The sequence below is a fragment of the Elephantulus edwardii genome, unplaced genomic scaffold (assembly GCF_000299155.1).
Source record: "Elephantulus edwardii isolate Elephantulus edwardi_28Jun2011 unplaced genomic scaffold, EleEdw1.0 scaffold00130, whole genome shotgun sequence".
Lineage (NCBI taxonomy): Eukaryota > Metazoa > Chordata > Mammalia > Macroscelidea > Macroscelididae > Elephantulus > Elephantulus edwardii.
Window position 1 is genome coordinate 6,349,897 of NW_006399880.1, and position 19,663 is coordinate 6,369,559.

At 40.9% G+C, this 19,663-nt stretch overlaps 1 protein-coding gene across 3 annotated transcripts in view; it reads left to right on the forward strand.

The window, feature by feature from the left end:
- Positions 1-19,663, forward strand: part of HTR4 (5-hydroxytryptamine (serotonin) receptor 4, G protein-coupled) — a 313,497-nt gene that overhangs the window by 253,563 nt on the left and 40,271 nt on the right. The window contains exon 7 of one of the 3 annotated variants that reach the window (XM_006893718.1): positions 8,976-9,267. The exons of the other annotated variants lie outside the window; for them this stretch is intronic. Within the exon in view, the coding sequence (XP_006893780.1) occupies positions 8,976-9,066 (91 nt within the window). The 3' untranslated portion in view covers positions 9,067-9,267. Of the gene's footprint in view, positions 1-8,975; positions 9,268-19,663 lie in introns of those variants that run through there. 3 annotated transcript variants of the gene reach the window in all.

Genomic DNA, 19,663 nt, shown 5'->3' on the forward strand with positions numbered 1-19,663 from the left:
TACATAAGGATACATTTTGGTTGTTTGAAGCTTTAATATCCAAGTTATTACTGTATAAAAACGTGTAGGAAGAAAGAGCCTTTGGCTGGCATTCAGAGATTGTCTTCCATTTGTTTTCCTGGTTCATCCATTTTTATGTAGTAGCAGAATCAGGATTTCAGACTCTAGAAAGGACAAGGTAGGATCCTTATCTAGGACATTGGTAGAAGTATTTTAATGTCAAAGTTAAAACATAACATTCTCACTGTGTTGAGTTGAAATCTACTCATAGCTGATCCTCCATTGGATTTCTGAGGCTGTAAATTACACATGAGGAGATTGCTTTTCTTTTTCCCTGGTTATGCTGGTTGATTCAAACCACTAAAGAGGCGTAGCCTTTGGATTAACAGCATAATTTCTTTTATGAAAGAGTTGAATAAATGCATTGTTGCTGTTGCAATCCTCAAGTCGTAGCTGACTCTCCAGCAGGATTTCTGAGGTGGCATATCACAAAGGAGGAGACTGCTCACCCTTCTCCCGCAGAGCAGCTGGTAGATTCAAATCAGATGCCTTTAGAATTGCCAGGCAGGTTCTTACCACCAGGTCACTAAAACTCCTCTAAATCATGTTGTTGTTGTGTGCTGCTGAGTCGAGTACAACTTATAGTAACCCTGTGAAAAACAGACACAAACCCTGTCTTATCCTGTGCCATCTTCCTCATCTTTGACACACTTGAGTGCATTTCTGCAGACACTGTGCCGATCCATTTTATCAAGGATTTTCCAGTCTTTCACTGACCCTTCCTCCACCTTTCCAATCATGATATCCCTGTCCAAGGAATTGCCTCTCCTAGCAACATGCTCAAAGTATATGAGACAAAGCTTTGTCATCCTTGCTTTCAAGGAGCATTCTAGTTGTAGCCTTTCCAATACATGCCTGTTTGTTCTTCTGGCAGTCCATGAGCTATTCAGTACTCTTTTTCAACACTACAACTCAGAGACATCAACTCTTCTTCTGTCATCGTTTCAGATTCATAGCAAGTGACTGAAAAGACCATGGCCTAAATCAGGTGCACCTTAGTCTTCAAGCAAACATCATTGCTCTTCAGTAATTTGGAGATTTTCCTGATAGCAGACTTGCCCATTGCAGTAAGTTTTCTGATCTCTTGACTGTTGGTACCATGAATGTTGATTATAAATCCAATCAAGATAAAATCATTGACAATTTCAATCTTTTATGTATCCATCACAATGTTGCTTATCAATTCAATGGTGAAGATTTTTGTCTTCCTAATGTCAAGACATAATCCAAATTGAAAACTGTAGCCTTTGATCTTCTGCAGCAAGCATTTCAAGTCTGCTTCACTTTCAGTAATAAAGGTTATGTCGTTGACAACAGTATCTTAACAACAACATTAACAACATCTTAACAAGAACAAGATCTACATAACACAGGTAGTTGATTAGCCTTTCTCCAGTACTGATCCCACATTCTTCTCACAGCGTTCAGTTCATCAAATGATTTGTTCAGTGTACGTAGTGAATAGGTACGGAGAAAGGATTCAACTCTGACACATCATCTTCCTTGGAGAGATTGAAGAGTTTGTAAATTCTGCCAGCTCTCTTGGGCCCCAGGCAACAAGGCACAGTGGTATCAGTCAGTCCTGGAATATTCTTCTCCCCTTTCTTGACAATAACCAAGTTGAGAAGACTTAGATTGACTTCCACAGTGCAACCCCGGACAGATTTGCACTTACTCTTGCCAGTTCTCCATGGTCTGTAACAAGAGTGCCCCTTACTCAGCAGCATGCAAACTCGACCATGGGTCAAAACACCCTGCTTCATGGGAAAAGCTTTTTTACCATTTCCACCAATGATCTGGACAACATACCCCTTCTACTCATCACCAAGAGAGTCAGCAGGAACCTCTGTGACCATTTACTTCTCATAAAATGTACAAAGTTTGCATTCATCGTCCACTTAAATGAGTTTTTGGAAGTGAGTGGCTGGGAAAGAGATGTTCAGCTTCATGGTGAAGCAGCAGATGGCCCCAGGAGGACCACAAAAAAGAGTGGTCTTTTTTTCTTAGAAGCAAAATTAAGTGTTCTGGTATTCCCATTCTTCTCAATGTGAGCCACAGTTTGTTATAATCCACATAGTCATATGCCTTTACATATTCAATAAAATACAAATAGTATTCTGGTATTCTTTGCTTTCAACTAGGATCCATCTGACATCAGCAATTATATTCCCGGTGCCAGGGCCCCTTCTAAACTTAACTTGAACTTCTGGCAATTCTCTAGCCAGTTTTAGGTGATATTCAGCAATGGTTTACTTATATGTGATATTAATGTCATTTTTTTTATCATTTCCACATTCTGTTGTATCACCTTTCTTGGGAATAGGAACAAATGTAAATCTCTTCCAGTCAGTCAGTCAAGTAGCTGTTCTCTAAATTTCCTAGAATAAACTGGTGAGCATGTTTAGGGTTAAGGTCAAGGAATTGTACTGCCAATGCAAAGGTACACTGTTCAAATCCACCAGCAACTCCACAGAAGAAAGATGGACTATCTCCTCCCATGCAGTTTACTACCTCTGAAAACCCCCTGGAGTGTCAGCTATTAGTCAGCTATGGGTTGGTTCTGACTAGATAGTGAAAACAACAACAACAACAAAAACCAACTAAAAGCATAGGGCTCAGTATTTAACAGGCCTCAGTTTGACTTCTGATTCTACCACTTTGAAGCTGTGGCATAGTGGGCAAGTAGCTTGACCTGTCCGTATTGGGCTTCTTTCTTTGTAAAATGAGAGCAAAGGCAGGATTAGTTTCATAAGATTGCCATGAGGTTTGTGTTAGATTTAAGGTATATATGGAGCCTGGTGGTTGTTGATTGTCTTCCAGTCGAATATGACTCATAGCCATCCTCTAAACAAAAGGCCTGAAGCCCCTCGACAACTAGTGACATTTTTCAAAGGTGGAGCATGATCAATTATTGATAAATTGTGTTTTTGTTATCATCATCATTTTGTTACTCAGAAAGGCCGGAACAGAAATTAGTAGGACATGACTCCTACTTGTGGACCACAAGTTCTTGGGCAGAACAGAATCTAATGAAAAATAGTTTGCTGTCAAAAAACCCCATAAGATTTCGGTCAGCCCCTGGGCAATGAGTAGGAAGACAGAAGGAAAGACACTCGCCCTGAAAGGAGAGGCGACTCCGGGAAAGGAAGTGAGGGTAAGTTCTGGCTGGTCTTGTTGGAAATACTGTGACGTCATCTTCAAGCCTTCCACACCAAGCACTCTGCCTCAACTCCGTTATATGAATGCTGAGCACACTCCAGGTTATGTTCACCAGAGTCAAGCTTCTACTTTTTCACAAAACACATTCTGAGGTGTCTTTTCTCAGTTCCATAACTATTTCAGGTCCTTTGTAACACGATTCTTACAAACATTTCGCAGTTAGAATTGTTCTTAGCTTTTTATTCTTTAAGAAATGAGTGCATCCATATTTTGATAAATCTGACAAACAAATCTCTTTGGTGTCTGCTTCTGTTTCTTTTCTCCTTTTCACACTTTCTTTGTTGACTAGTGTAATTTCATTTTCTCCTGTTTCTGTGAATTGGCACTGCCAATTCTGAGTTTCTGATTTTGCTGAATGAACACTGTGGCGAGTGCACACACACTCTCATGGTTATTATGAATAATAGTTTGTTGCTTTAGTAATGATTTTGTTTCTTGATCAAATCATGACCATATCCATCACCATCCTTACTATCATCATCATTTGAGCAGGTACTCTTTACTGAGCACTTCTGTATATACTGGCCATTGTGATAAAGTTTGATTAATATCCACTTGGGGAGGGGGAGAGCTCATACTCCTAAATTCCTGAATCACCTGGGGGAGGGGTGTGTCAGTTTTTTACAATGCAAACTTGTGTACATTTTTAAATGTAAATTTAAGCTCCTCTCACACTCTGTCAGATTGCTGCTGGGATTTGGATTTGTAACAAATGTTTCTGGTAATATGATGGACATGGTCTCTGACCACTTGGAGAAATGTGGCTTAATTAGTGAGTCGTCTTCTCCTCTTCTTCCTTTTATTCTTTTTTGCTTTTCGCTTCTTCTTGTCTTTCTTCTTTTTCCTCCTCCTCACTCTCCTCTTTTTCTCTTCCTTAAATTCCACAGTAAGTCATTTCCTCTTACTATTTAACTTTATTTGAAGTGCTATCACACAAATGGTTTCTGTACTTCCCAATGGAGAGAGAATTTCTGGCTTGAGAGGCAGAACTTCTGGCTTCTAACCTTGCGTTCACCATTACCTATAAGTAATCGTGCCTCTTTTTGCACTTTTCTCGTCTCCTAAAACAGAAAGCATGTTGTGTCCCTTAGCAACTTCACAGATTTATGTTGAAGATAAAGTGTATGAGGGTTGGGTGGGGGAGAAGAGAAAATGCTTAGCAAATTGGAAAAGATGTTACTAACACTGTTAAAACAAGAAGCTGCATTTAAAAAACTCATCAGTTAAAATATTGGAAGAAAATTGTTTTTTAATGTTGTTTTGTGTGAGGGGTTTGGGGTGGCTGTGCCAGTGTTTCTGATGAAGCATATGCTTAAGGAGAGACAGCCGTGATCTGTGATCTCACTCCATGTTAAATCGTCACATCTCAGCCCCCCCCCCCCCGATCTTCTCCGGCCCAGATACATCGAACAGCTTTGCGATGTAATTTCACAGATTCTGCAATTGAGGGCTTTCAGATTCCTTAATATAAATCCAAAAATTATCTTCCCTGTGTTTCCAACGCAGCCTCTTTCCTCCACATGGAATATAAAGTATCAGACACTAACAATAGAATATTAAAAGCCAAATTTGAAGCAATTACCCACCGTTTTGGAGAACAGTCCCACACACAGCTGGCACCCAATGAGAAAGCCTGTGCCTTGTCACCCACTATCTCTGCTACTCATGGAATCAGAATGTCAGAGCTGTAAAGGATCTAATAGACTATCTTCCCTCTCATTTAACAAATGGAGAAAGTGGGGTGCAGGAAGGGTACTGAGTCACTCCTCGATGAATGTTAAGATTAGCGCAGAGGCCCCTGTCTCCTAGTTCATTGCCATTGTTGCTACACATATCTGCTTCCTTTGCTGCATTAAGAGGGAAACTGTGTCATTTATCTTCCCACTCGGGTTGGGAGTGAAGGGCCCCATTTGTTTAGCACTGTATGCTATCTCTTGGACTACAAGGAAGACATGATGGTGTGTAAGTCCCTCTTTCATCTCTGTTCTAGTCAACATGTTTGTATCTTGACTGAAAACTTAAAAAGCAAACAGCACTAAACCATTAACTGTTACCCAAATATGCCAAGTTACTGGTAAAGATTGAGACTGTTATGGGCAGACTGGAACATAACATCATCTTGACCTTTTTCTTCATCTCTGGTCTTGTTGAGAAGGAGCTGATTTTAAGTTTCTCTTGAAGGTACAGGCTGGGAAGTTGCCTTTCTTTATGGCTCCTTTCTTTGACTAGGGTTATATACCTGTAACCTAAATAGTAATTTAAGAGTAATTACAATCTTTATTTGAACCTTTAGAAGAAATTTATAAAAAATCCAAATGTAACCTTCAGGAAACTTCTCAAAGAACCTCTTCTTTAAAAGGCTCCCGCTGTTCTGGAACCTTCCATCCATCCAAATCCATGGCTCTTTTAAAGATATCTTCCTGCCTTGCCCTCCATCAGTTCTCCTGGTTCTTTATTATATTTGTTCATCTAACTTCTGTCTCTGACTTTATACTCTACCCTTTCAAGTTTCTAATGTTTCTTTTTCATATTCTTTAAAACTGCTCCTCAAATAATAATAATAATAATAATAAAGCTCTTAACTAGCATAATTTTCTTTTAGAAGACAAGAGGCTGGTAGAGAAGAGTTTCAATTTAAATGTCTCAGGCACAGACTTCAGTGAAAAGGGAAGCCACATCATACTGTAAGCTTCCTACAGGAATACAACTGGATATAGTGCAGGTTATGTATCTGTTTCATCCCAGAACCGATCACAGTGGGACAAAGAAATGCTGGAAACAACAGGATCTGGATATTGGATTTAACAGTGACAAGTCTCAAGGTGATGATGACAATATAATGGGACAATTAAGCACATAGACTTGATACCAAAAAATGAGCTACATTTAAGCCCTGGCCCTAATATTTATTAACTGTGTAACTTTGGGAAAAATATTAAAACTCTCAGTCCCCTTATCTATTAAGTAGGTGTAAAGTGTGCGAATTAATGTGGAGCCAGTGCCTCACATATGAAAATACATTGCCATCCAGTCAGAACTAACGCTTACTTAACCTTCCTTTGAGTTTCCAAGGTCGTAAATCACAAGAGACAAGGCTGCCCAGCTTTGTCCTATGGAGCTCTGGTAGAGTCCAACCTCTAGGGAGGTGCGACCTCAGAAGCACAGCTCCCTACAGATCAGGCTCTATGAATGAAGTCCAACGGATAGTTGTTTTTGTTGTCAATGTAATACAAAGGAAATTAGACCAATGAAGGATGAGAAATTCTTCTTCTTTTTATTTTTCTTCATTTCCTCTTTCTTTATATTTTTCTTTCTTTTACAGACATGTTCAACAAATAAGAAAACTAATAAGCCATGTAGGAAAGCACATAAATAAGTGAGGTCATATACTGAGTTATTTAAGGAGCTTATGCATTTAAAAGGCATGTGGAAAATCTGGATGAAGGCGTGTATAACCAAGAATGGCTCGAGAAAGCAGCAGACCCAGAAATAGTTAAATCTCAGAATTAAGGGAAGAAATCTGGCATCATTTGCAGCAATAAGAATAGTTTTCCAGCCAGAAAGATTATAGGGGGAAAGTTACAGTCCTGGATTGATTAAAAATATTGGGCTGTGTTAAGTAAATTTAAATCTCAGGCGTTTGAAGATATTGGTTTGATAAGACTACTGATTGCTATTTTTTGAGGCTGGAAAAAATGGTGGAAGCCTGAAGACCAGTAAATGTTGCCCTAATTTTAAATAAATACTGAAGCTAGACCTCAGAAACTATAGTCTTAATAATCTGAAATAGACCTTACCAAAACACCTGGGTTTTACAAATATAATTTATGACTAATAATCAGAGCTATTACATTTAAGAATATACTTCATGCTAACAAATTATAGTACAGATTTACTGTTAGAGACCCTTCAGCAAGGTGCTAGACAAAGCCTTTCATGAAAGGGTAGATCCCAGCTGGTGACACAACCAGGCACGCTGAGTGCGACCTGTCTGATGGGAAGGCCATATGTGGGGCAGTGCTCCATAGTTCTTTATACTAACCCTACTCAAGCTCTGCCCTTAACTAAATATATAAAAGGAAGGTGCAAAACTGAACGATGTGGGATGCTGCAAGCACGTAAGAAATGAGATTATTTATAGATGTTAAACAAGGAGCCCTGGTGATAAAACTGCTAAGTGTTTTGTTGTTAACTGAAAGACTGTCAGTTTAAATCCACCCGTCAGCTCCCTGGGAAAAAACCTGGTGGTCTGCTACAGTAAATATGACCAGCTAAAAAACACTGTGGGGCGGATCTGACATATCATCTCGACATCAAAATCCACTCAATGTGCCTAGCTACAATGATAGATACTAAATAAGCATGACGTGAGCCTTGAATTTGTTATTACTTTAAACAACCTTAAATGAGTGATCCCAAACCAGTAAAATGAAATTTAGCCAGAATAAAAGAAAAGTTGTAGATTTTTTTGGACAAAGTCAAAAGAGTCAAATGAGTAAAAAATATTTAAAAATAATAAACTGTATAAGTATTAGAAAGACCTGTAAGAATTTGCAGCTATTTGTTTCAAAAAGATTAAGACTTTGAGTTGATAGTAAACTCATTATAATAGTATATTATCTTTGTCAGAAATGAACTGACCACATATATACATGACCTTAAAGATGAAAAAGTATATAACTGAAGTGAGGCTCACTATAAAGATTGGTATTCTTTTTCTGTACTGTATTTCAGGAAAGACCATCATGATAGGGTTTGTATTCAGAATGGCCTTTAGAAAAGGAAATAGTCTAGAGACTATACTCCTCATTTAAGAAACTGGGGCTGTGAGAAGAGATAACTTAGTATCTCTTGAAAGAGTAGAGAGGTCTTAATAGGCACAATAGCCCCAATCAGTAGAAGGCAGATGTGGGAGAACACTAGTAAGTTATCTAAAAACTGTTGTTTTGTTGTTTAATGCCATCGAATCGTAGACGACTCATAGCGACCCTATGAACGAACAGCCTGAGCACTGTTCGTACACAGAGTTTCTGGAGGCAAGCCATTTCGGAGGTGGATGCCGCTCCTGCTTCCAGGCTTGATTTAGTCGGGAAGCTCCAGCCAACACTGTCCACCATGGGTGCCCATTACCACGATTGGTACATCACTGTCACAGGCTTCAGCATCACAGTACGCACTAGCCTCCACACCTGTCCCATCTGCAGCAGGTGGATGATGGACTACCAGATCCACACGGAGAGGCGGCACAGGCGCTGCGCCCCCGGCGTGGCCGAGCCCCCAGCGCCTGGCCCGCTGCGGACCGCACCATGGCCGTAGCCGGCCCCCATCATGGGGGGGGGGGCGGCTGCTGAGCCCCTACTGAAAGCAAAACTTAAGTCATTTCCAACGCTCGGGACCCTTCTTTCAGTTTAGAACTTTACATGGGAGGAGGCTGCTTTATCTTTTCCTTATAGGCTGGTGGATTTGAACTGTCAACATTTAATAAGCAGCCCAATGTGTAACCTATACAATTAGTGCTCCTTAAGTTGCCCGGAAGTAATATGGGTTGACCTGTTCTCAGAGATTTCTAACTCAAAGCTGAACAACCATTTATCTGTGTGATATCAACGTATTTCCTGCTCTGGGTCGTACTTTCAGGAGATAATTTATGATGTCCATTCCAACTCTGAGCTTCTGTGATCTTCTCCCCTCTCTAGGGATGCAGTGGAATGTGGTGGCCAATGGGAGAGTCAGTGTCATCCCCCAGCAACTCCTCCTTTGGTGGCTGTTCAGCCCAGTGACACTTAGGCCAATTGTGCAGTGACCCAGAAGACAGCCATGCCTCCAAGAGAGGTCCAGGTCCTAAACCGCTGCTCGCACGTAACGGACCTGGCATTCTCATCGCCTGAGCGTTCTGTTGGTGCAGGTGGTCCATGCAACGTGCTGTTCCTCTGGATTCCAAAAAGTGACGCGGAGGGAGTCAGGCACCGGAAGGCCTCCTTATCCACTATGGTTCTCTGGAGATTCCCCCACAAGAGGATCTTATCATTTCCTGTCACTCCTTCTTCCTGGAGTCTTCACCTTTGTCCCACACTTTATTGGAGTCTTCGACGTGTTCCCCTTACTGTGCCAGCCCTGTCTCACTCATGTTCAAAATACAATCATTTAGTCTGAGTTCTGTCCTAGATGACTCCAAATACTCTTTCTTTGATGTGTCTGCTCACAGACATTATCAAAATGCATCGTCTCTGAGCCTGTCTTGCTCAGAACCGTGTTCCACATTCCTTGCGTGGGAATCCATCGTAACTGTGTTGCTTAGTCCTGTTCTGTGCCAGACTCTACTATCCTTTTCTCTCCCTGTCTGGGACCAAATGTGTTCTCTGGGCCAGCTGCTGTGTGTCAGTCATAAATGTCCAGTTGCTCTTCCTATGTCCAGTGTCAGTCTTTCTCTTTAAAACAGGCTCCACTTACTTACCATGGGGAAAAAAACCCAAAAAACAGGGATCTGTTAGAGGAAAACCATCTCTGAAGGAACTATGGCGAGAAGTGGAGACAGCCATTCTCCACCAGTGTGGTAGTCGGTGGTCACAGGCCTGTCTCTTTTGAGATGTTTCCTTTGCTCTTGGATTAGAGTGCAGCATCTCCTCCCAGAGGACGCTGGGCAGGGATGGCTACTTCATAGACATGCAATACCTTCTTGTTGCTGAGTGCATGCTGAAGCCCATGGAATCCACACAGAACCCTGTGTGCATCCCTGTCAATCTCAAAGGAGAAAATTACACACTGCACAGACTTGTTGCTACATGAAGGCCTTCGTATGCCACAGAGCTGAGAGGAGAAAACAATGCTTGGCTTGGAGTGAGAACCTGAGTTCTGACCCTGGCTCTGCTCCAAATGTTCTCTGAGCTTTTGGACATTATCCTTCCATCTACATGCACTAATTAATGTTGAACTGGATGATTTCTAAGATCCATTTTTTGTTTCTAGGACAACAGGATACTGTTACAGCCATCAGCTACCTCGAAAAGACTTGACCTGCATGGTTTTGGCTCTGTTTCCACTGACCTGCACTCCCATCTAGGCCTTCTAACCCCTAACCTTGCCAGCTTTGCCGCTCTGATTATCCTGAGTGTATTCCAGTCAAAGCTTGGTCCCTGACTCCTGCCAACTGCCCCAGAGCAAATGTTCTAGGGAGATAGATGTGGCCACTTCCCTGAGCTACGGGGAGGGGGGGGTAATCATTTGGACCTTGGCTGTGATTTGATAGCATCTCAGGACTTTATTCCCCAGCCCCCTGCTGCTTTAAGAAGTGTAAGTTATCATTTCTCTTGATGTTCTCTTTAGTCTTGGATTCAAACCAGACAGGAAAAAGGTTCTGGATGAGAAAAGAAGATTGTCGAAACCATCCAAATGCCGAAACAAATTTTCTGTCATTGAGAGGCTTAATTTTGTTGGACAGGAAGTCATGCCTCGGAAGGAAAAAAGAGTCTCTAAAGGAGAAATTCTATTGAAAGCTCCTATCTGCTGTTGAGAAACTGTGCTCTATTGCTGAAATATTGTTTGTGTGGGTTAGAAGTCTCTCACATCAGTGGAGCAAGTTTGAGTGGGGAACTTCTTCTCAAAGATAAGGGAAGCTTATTTAAGTTCAAGCCAGCACCCTGAATCAGTGACTTGACCAAGCCCTTTTGCTTTTTCAAGTCAGAGCTCCCCTCCTATTGATAAGTTTGGGACTTAAAAGATGTTTAAAGATGGTCTTTTTCTAATATATTAGAAAGGAGGAAACAGCAACTCTTGAGTCCCCACTTTCTATGGCTGTCTGCCCCATGCGCATGAATGACAAGCACAGCAGAGAAACATCACAAACACAACTCAGTTACTGATTTAATGTGTGACCTCACTCTTCTCATAAACTCTCCTGCCTACTTTTAAAATGTTGTTGTGCCAATAGATAATATCTGTGAAAACCTTCTTTAAATTATAAAATACCATTCTCTGTTTTGTTATTACTTTGGATGCTTGTATAATCTCTCCAGAGCTCTCAAGGACTGAGAATTTGCTCTCCAAAGAGGCGAGCCAACTTAAAGAGTGAGTTTTCAGTGTTGAAAAACAATACCAGGTCGCACTACACACATCAACACTGCAAATGTTTACAACATGAGCACTGTAATTTGAAGGGATTCTTTTATTTTCTAAGTAAAGGAGTGGGTGATGAAAGATCAAGATGACCAGCTAATTTTGTTAAGAATGAGCCTAACTTTTCATGTAACTTCAAAGTCATATGAAATAAATTCAAATACCTGTTTTCCATGGAAAAAAATGTCAAGGAAATATATCTGAGCCGAGGAAATCATCTCCTGCCCTGTAAATTCAATACATTTTTGTATTCTATGGGAAAAATTCAAACATTGACCATACTATGAATGATTAGTGATAAAAATATTATGTAAAAAACCTACTACAATAAAGAACCAAGTAACTGCTGAGACTTTTCTTATTCTGATAGTCACCAAAAATGATTGTTATAGTTTATTGTTATTTTAACTTACACTTTTTATTTACTATGTTAGTAAAATAGAATTACAAGTATGTCACACGGTTTATAATGAGCTTAGTGTCTGTACAATCAACATATGCCGTACACGTTTGGGTATTATATGAATCATAAAACATAATTTTATAATTTAAGGGATTATATAATTTAATGCGGGTTATGTCTGTTTCTAGAATATGATGCCTTAGTTATCTAGTGCTTTTATAACTGAGATGAAAGTAGCTGCTTTAAAAAAACACAAATTCATTCTCTTACAGTTTAGGAGGTTGGAAGTCTAAATTCAGGATGCTAGCTCTAGGGCAGCCCTCTGTCTTTCTTAGGTCTGGGGGAGGGTCCTTGTTTCCTTCAACATCTGCAAGTCTTCTGTTCACTGGAGATCTCCGGGTGTTTTAACCTTCCCCACTGTCAAGGAGTTTCCTCACACAGAGACTCGAGTCCAAAAAGACACACTCTACTCTTGGCAGTTCTTATTTGGTGGTACTAGGATCTTCTCGTTCCTCCACTTTTGTTTATGCCCTTGTTATTGTTGTTGTTATGTGCCTTCAAGCTGCTTGGGACTCCTAGTGACCCTATGCATAATAACTCTGATGCCTGCTCTGTCCTGAAACAGTCTCACTGCCTCTGGCACCCCTACCACCATTACCTGTTACTGTGTCAATCCATCTCAGCTGAGCTCTTCCTTTTTTAACGTCTCTTTTTTCTATAGTGGCATGAAAGATATTATAGTCCATACTCTATGGAAACTCTCATTACTTGAATCATGGCTATGTTGCATTCCACCCTTAATCCTCTTGCAGCTATTTAGTTTATAAGATTGGGGCTCATTCTAAAGCTTTGGAAGGACATAAATCAAACCATGAGAAATGGTTAGTGGTATCTATGCTTTATTTGAAGTTGAGGTTTTGAAACCATTGAGCCAATACCAACTCATGATGACTATCAGGTTTCCGACAGTGTAAACCTTTATAGGAGTAGACTGCTTAATCCTTTTTCCCCATAGCCACTGGAGGATTTGAATTGGCAACCTTTTGCTTAGCAACCAATATCAAAGCATTATACAGTTATACAATTTATTCTTACAGAATGCACTATTGGCTTTATGATAACCTAAACTACAGAACAATCTCACTGATTTCACATGCAAGCAAGATTTTACTGAAGATGATCCAAAAACGACTGGAACAGCACATCGACAGAGAAGTACCAGAAGTCCAGCCTGGGTGTAGAAGGGGTCGTGGTACCAGAGATATTGTAGCTGATGTTAGATGGAAAGCAGGGAATACCAGAGGAATGTCTATCTGTGTTTCATTGACTATGCAAAGCATTTGACTGTGTAGATCATAACAAACTATGGCTGACTCTGAAGAGAATGGGAATCCCAGAACACCTGATCGTTCTAATGAGAAACTTATACTTGGACCAGGAGGCAGTCATCAGAACAGAGCAAGGGAACACTGCATGGTTCAAAATTGGGAAGGGCATACACCAGGGATGCCTCCTGTCTCCATACCTTTTCAACCTACATGCAGAACAGATTATCTGGGAGGCTGGGCTCTATGAGGAGAAATGTGGGGTCAAGATTGGTGGAGGATTTATCAACAATCTGCTTTATGTGGATGACACAACCCTGCTTGCTGAAACTGAAGAGGACCTGAAGCGCCTGCTGCAGACTGTCAAGGACTGCAGCCTACAATATGGATTGAGGCGGCTCAGTGTCAAGAAGACAAAGATTCTCACCACTGGACTAACTGGCAGCATCAGCATGGATGGTGAAGAGATTGAGATTGTACACAGCTTTAGTTTGCTTGGCTCCACAGTCAACAGTCTTGGCACCAGCAGCCAGGAAATTAAAAGGCGCATTACCATAGGAAAGTCTGCTGTTAGGGACCTCTCCAAAGTACTGAAGAGCAATGGTGTCTCTCTGGAGACTAAGGTGCATCTGATACAGGCCATGGTCTTCACAATCACTTGTTATGCATCAGAGAGTTGGACAATGACCAAGGAGGATAGAAGGAGAATTGATGCCTTTGAGCTGTGGTGCTCGAGAAGAGTATTGAGAATACTATGGACTGCTAGGAAAACAGATTTGTCCTGGAAAGGGTTAAACCGGGTGGCTTCTTGGAGGCAAGGATTCTGAGGCTCCGTCTAACATACTTTGGACATGTTGTGAGGAGAGACCGGTCCTTAGAGAGGGACATCATGCTTGGGAGGGTGGAGGGACAGCGCAGGAGAGGAAGGCCCTCTATGAGGTGGATTGATTCAGTGACTGGGATAATTGGGATGGGAGTGTCAGAGAGTTCGATTGGCACAGGACAGAGTGGAGTTTAGGGCTGTTGTACATAGGGTCGCTATGAGTCGCAAGCGACTCGACGGCTCATAACAACACCACCACCACACTTTTCCTGCAAACTCAGAAATATATTCCAGGGTAAAACAAACAAATAAACAAACAAACAAAACCCCACAAAACAAAAAAAAAAAACCAAAACAACTAGAAGAGTTGTTTTTGTAGCAATAAATTCTACTTATTGATAAACATTGGTGCAGGCACATAAGTGCAGTCTGAAAATGTTTATGTAAAAGATACAAAAATCCAAGACAATACCTTACAAACCACACAGAACCATAATGGGGAAATCAAAAGGCTATAATTCATATTTGTAGCTTTCTACAGTCAGGACAGCTTCCAAAAGGTGCTCATAGACACCTCTGCCTTGAGTCTTGTGGCTTCCAGGGTTACACAAAGCTCTCATTCCTGCTACTTAATGGCTCTCTGCTTCCCACAGTCTTCCAACAAACTTGGGCAAAGGCTCTTAGCTCTCATTCAATAGCATAGCACTCCCAAGATCTGCTGTTTCAAGTCAGGTCTCTGGTTCTGTACTGTGGCTGTTCCTTCCATAGATTCTAGACTGCCTTGTGCAAGATTCTCTGGCCCTGAAGGACTCATTACATCTCTTGCTTCTTCTTTGCTGGTGGTGAGATTTTTCTAATTCTGTTGCTGGATCCACTCAATTCATGGTGAGACTAGCCAATCCCCTTGTGAATTAATGAGACTAGCCAGTCCCCTTGTGGATAAGCTAATACACCCTACTTGCATATTCCTACCCATCCACCTGGCAAAGTAAGTCACAGATAGGGAAGTCATTTTGAACAATAAACCCTGAACCCACAGTGACCCTATGTGTTGTGCTGCTAACCCAAAGGTTGCACCTTGCTGGTAGTTTGAATCCATGAGCTGCCCCTTGAGGAAGGATCAATGATCTCATTCTATACAATGTACAGTCTCAGAAATTCACTGGAGGGTCAGCTATGAGTTGGTTCCAAGTCAATGACAGTGAGACAGTGACAGGCCTTTTGCCAGTAGTGTATATGTAAAAATAAAACTGACAGTATCTCTGCTCTCCCAGCGAACACTCTCTAATCAAGGTCCAGAAAATACACAAGGGACTTAAATACATAAGTTAGATAAGTTTACTGACAAGTATTGTAAGAGATGGAACAGGACTGTCTTGTATTAGCTGGACCGGTGAAGAAAGGCCTTATTAAGAAGGCAAGCATTGTGAGCTGGGATGAGATTGATGAAGAGTTAGCCATGGACTGATTCGGGTTATATAATTTCCAACAAACTCAAATGCAAAGACCATGAGCCAAAATGAGTTTGGCATGTGAGACTGGAGCTGATTCAATGTGAGGAAAGTGGTCAGAGATGGGATCAGAAATGTAAGCAAACACTGACAATAATTCAGTAGCACTAGACACTGTTCATCCATTACTGTTTGTCAGACTGTGGGAAGTACTTTACATTGCATCTTAGTTATCTACTGTTATTGTACCAGAAATATTACATGTGGGTGGCTTTAACCAACAGAAACTTATTTTCTCACAGTTTAGGAGGCTAGAAGTCCAAATTCAGGATGCCAGCTCTAGGGGAAGACTTCCTCTGTGTGTGTATGGTGTGTGCGTGCATGTGCGTGCTGGCTCTGGAGGCAGGTATTTATCTCTTTTGCGCTTCTACTCCTGGATAATCTTCATGTGCCTTGGTACCACTCTTCCCTATCGCTGAGTGCTACTTTATACCTCATTCATTTAGGGATTGACTCTAGACTCACGCCACGCTGATACAACCTCATTAACATAATAATGCACATTTATTCCCAACTTGGATTAGAACTATAGACATAACAAACTCATTGCCACAGAGGAGGAACCAATTCATAGTTGACTTTCCAGCAGGTTTTTAGAAACTATAAATTACATTGAAAGGGATTTCCCCTCTTTCTCCCTCAAACCACAGATACAGGGGTTATAATTCATAACATATTTTTAAAGAAACTATATAATCCGCAGGAGCTCTTATGGTTTAGTGGTAAGGAGTTGCACTTCCAGTTCTGAGGCACATGGTTGGTTCGAATCCGCCAGCTGCTCGATGGCAGAAAGATGAGTAATCTCCACTAGTGCCATTTATTCCATCTGAAAACAACAGTATGGTTGTTGCTGATGCATAATAACAACAAAAACATTTAATTCATGCTTTTCCATTGTATAGCTGAGAGAAAAACACCACAAGTAGGTGACATCTAAGTTGTTTGCTTGACCCACTGGAAGCCTATTCTCTTGAGCATAGCAAACACTCCTGGATTCTCTTCTCGTACATACCTCCCCCTTAGCCTCCCTTCCTTCTCAGTGAAGTGCTTTCTCGGTGGATATGAGCACAGACACATTTATGCCGTGATTTATTCAAATGAAGGAAAGGTCTAGCCCCCACCCTCTATTTCTGCCCTTGCATTTCTCTCTACTTGTTGACCCTACCTTTGATCCTACTCTTCTCTGGCTTTAGTTTTACCATCTATTTAAATGGAGAAACTTACTGTAGTTAGGGTATACAAGGCTCTGGCATCAAACATACATGAGTTTATATTCAGGTTCCAGGGATTATTGATTGTGCAACTGCAGACATTTCTTTTCAGAAACTGAAGCAGAAGTGGCATCCACTTCCTATACCTCATGTCTCCAGAAACTTGATGAACTTGGATAAACGTCTATAGTTGTACAGGGGCTTCAGGCCTTTTGTTTGTAGGGTCGCTATGAGTCGTGCTTGACTCAACAGCAATCAACAACAAGAAAAATCCAGAAGAATCTCTAAGTGAAAGTAAAACCCAACTCTTGGTCAGATATAAAGTACTTTTCTGAGTTTTATCAGAAATTAGAGGAAATTCAACCTGGCTATGGAGTTAGCCTTTTTTTTTTCTTTAAAATGTGGTTTCCCAGCTCCATTCTTGTTGACCTGCAACAACTGACGTTATCTTAATTTAGACTAAAACAATTTGCTCTAAAGGACTTCTGGTTCTGTAGTCAGTAGTGAATGGTGCTGCTAACCCAAAGGTATCTTTGATGGTTCAAATCCACAGCTGATTGACTCTGCAAGAGAAAGATGAATGGTCTCCTCCTATTGTAGTTTACAGCCTTAAAAACCTGGTAGGGAGAGGAGTCACGGTGAGTCAGCCTGAGCTGACAACAGACAGAGTGACAGGCTCTAGAATTCACAGGGAATATACCACTTACTTTATGAAATCTCCTCTCCTACCTCCAGAACTCTTCGTCGTCTACCAGACCCCTCACACACACCACATTTTCTACATTTACTTTTGATTGTTTTGTCCCCAGTTATTTCTCTTCATTCCATTGAAACAAGCTATACACTCTGTCTTCCATTAGCCTTCTCTTGGCATTTTCTCTGCAGGCTATTGGCCTTGTTGGTCTTCCTTCTGGACACACTTCTCCCAGCATCTCATACATAGTCCATCTCAAATATCACCTTCTATGTGAAGTCTTCTCCAGCCTCCAGGACAGCCTGAGGTTTCTGCCTCATTCCAATACTCACTTTACTTTTTCTTCTCCTATGATACTTGGTTGTGTTTTTCTGTGCAGTGCATCAATTATACCCTTTTTCAGGTTGAATTCCTTGAGGATAACAGCAAGTCTCATTTAACAACCCTTCCTCCATCGCCCTCACCTCTAACGGCTCCTGTGCACTGGAGCAGTCCAACGAATTCTTTGATACTACTGTTTCAGAAGAAGTTGGAGTCTCATGGTTTATGGCTTCTGCTCTGCATCACCTACTTAGCTCTGCCAGGCTGAAATCTCACTGCTGCTCTGCCATTTAATACTCCACCCACTGCAAAAGCTGCAGCCTCCTGATAAGAGGAAAATCTTTGGCTGCTTTGAATACAATCAAGATGCTTATCATATTTCTTGCAAGTAGCCAAAAGATCAGAATTTGAAATAAGCCATTAGTTGCCTGATTTATGGCAAGTTTGGGGTTTGGGGAGTTTGTGTTGCTTATGTCTGTCTGTGGAAAATAACTTATTAAAATTTCATATTTATAGAACACAAAAGAAAATAATCAGAGGAGTGAAAATTGTGTATTATTTGACACTGTATAATCATGGAGAATAATTTAAACTATTTTGCCAATAGTGGCATTTATGGAAGCAACACAGAGTGGGGAGTGAAATAAGAATGGACCAGGTCAAGCAGGAATGGACACACTGAGAATTGGCTCAGAAAAGGGATATTCAAAACAAAAGATGTCCAAAAGGTACCAGGAAATGTCAGATTTCCCCCCATCATCTTCACGAACTTGATATTTGACCTTGGGCAAGTCCCCTAGCCCTCTCTGACTGTAATTTTGCCTTCTATTAAATTTAGAAACTTTATGTGGTTAAAATCTCTGAGTTTGGTATAAAATAGGCATGAGTGTTGGTTGTAGGACTTGAGACAGTGTCTTAGCTTGCTAAGCCTCAGCCTCCAAATTTTTTGCATAATGATAATAACATTCTACAGAGCATTGTGGGCTTTGGGGGTTTAACTACATGTACAATGGCTCATAGTCCTTGGCATACAGTAAACTCTCACTGAAGTGTTACTATTATTACTCTGATTCCATGGCATTTGACATTTAGAGCAGCATGCAGTCATACAAAGAGTGTTGAGAAACACAGGGTGGGGAAGTGGTGGTTATGGCAGGGAGTGATTGTTTCTTTGCCAGCTGTCTAATCTGAAAAGGGCAGGCAAGAAAACTGTTCAGGAGATAGCAAGAGATTTGGCTGTGGAATCAGAGAAGATATGCATGATGAGCATGGGTAAGAAGTCATTTATTACTTGTTATGAGACTCTGTATAATTCCATTGGTCTTTTCCAATTTAAGAATCTCATAAATTATAGTGAAACACCGTCTTCTAGGAGGGTAAAATGATACAGGTGAAATTAATGTTGGCAGAAAAAGGGCAGGCAGTCTGAACTCCACTAACTTCACAAAGGAAACTGTCCCCATCAACAATATCTACAGCACAAAACTAACTTCTGTAAGGTCAAACATGGCCGGTCTCCACATTCTTAAGAGCACTTACTCATACTAATTCCAACAGCAAGCTTACTACTCTACTGGGTTCAAAGTTTAATAAAATGACCACTCAGACTTCACAGAACCATATTCACCCTACTTGCATTTTCCTACCTTGCCATATGGATAGTAAAAGTCTATGTATGGCTAGAAAAGTCATTTTGAAAAATAAACCCTTGATAACACAATATATATTTATGAGCATATATATCCATACCTTTTCAATTTATATGCAGAACAGATTATCCAGGAGGCTGGGCTCTATGAGGAAAAATGAGGCATCAGGATTGGAGAAAGACTCAACAATTTGCATTATGTAGATAATCACAACCCTGCTTGCTGGAACTGAGGAGAGGACCTGAAGCACTTGCTGCAGAAGGTCAAGGACTACGACCTTCAATATGGATTGAAGCTCAACATCAAGAAAACAACGTTTCTCACCACTGAGCCAA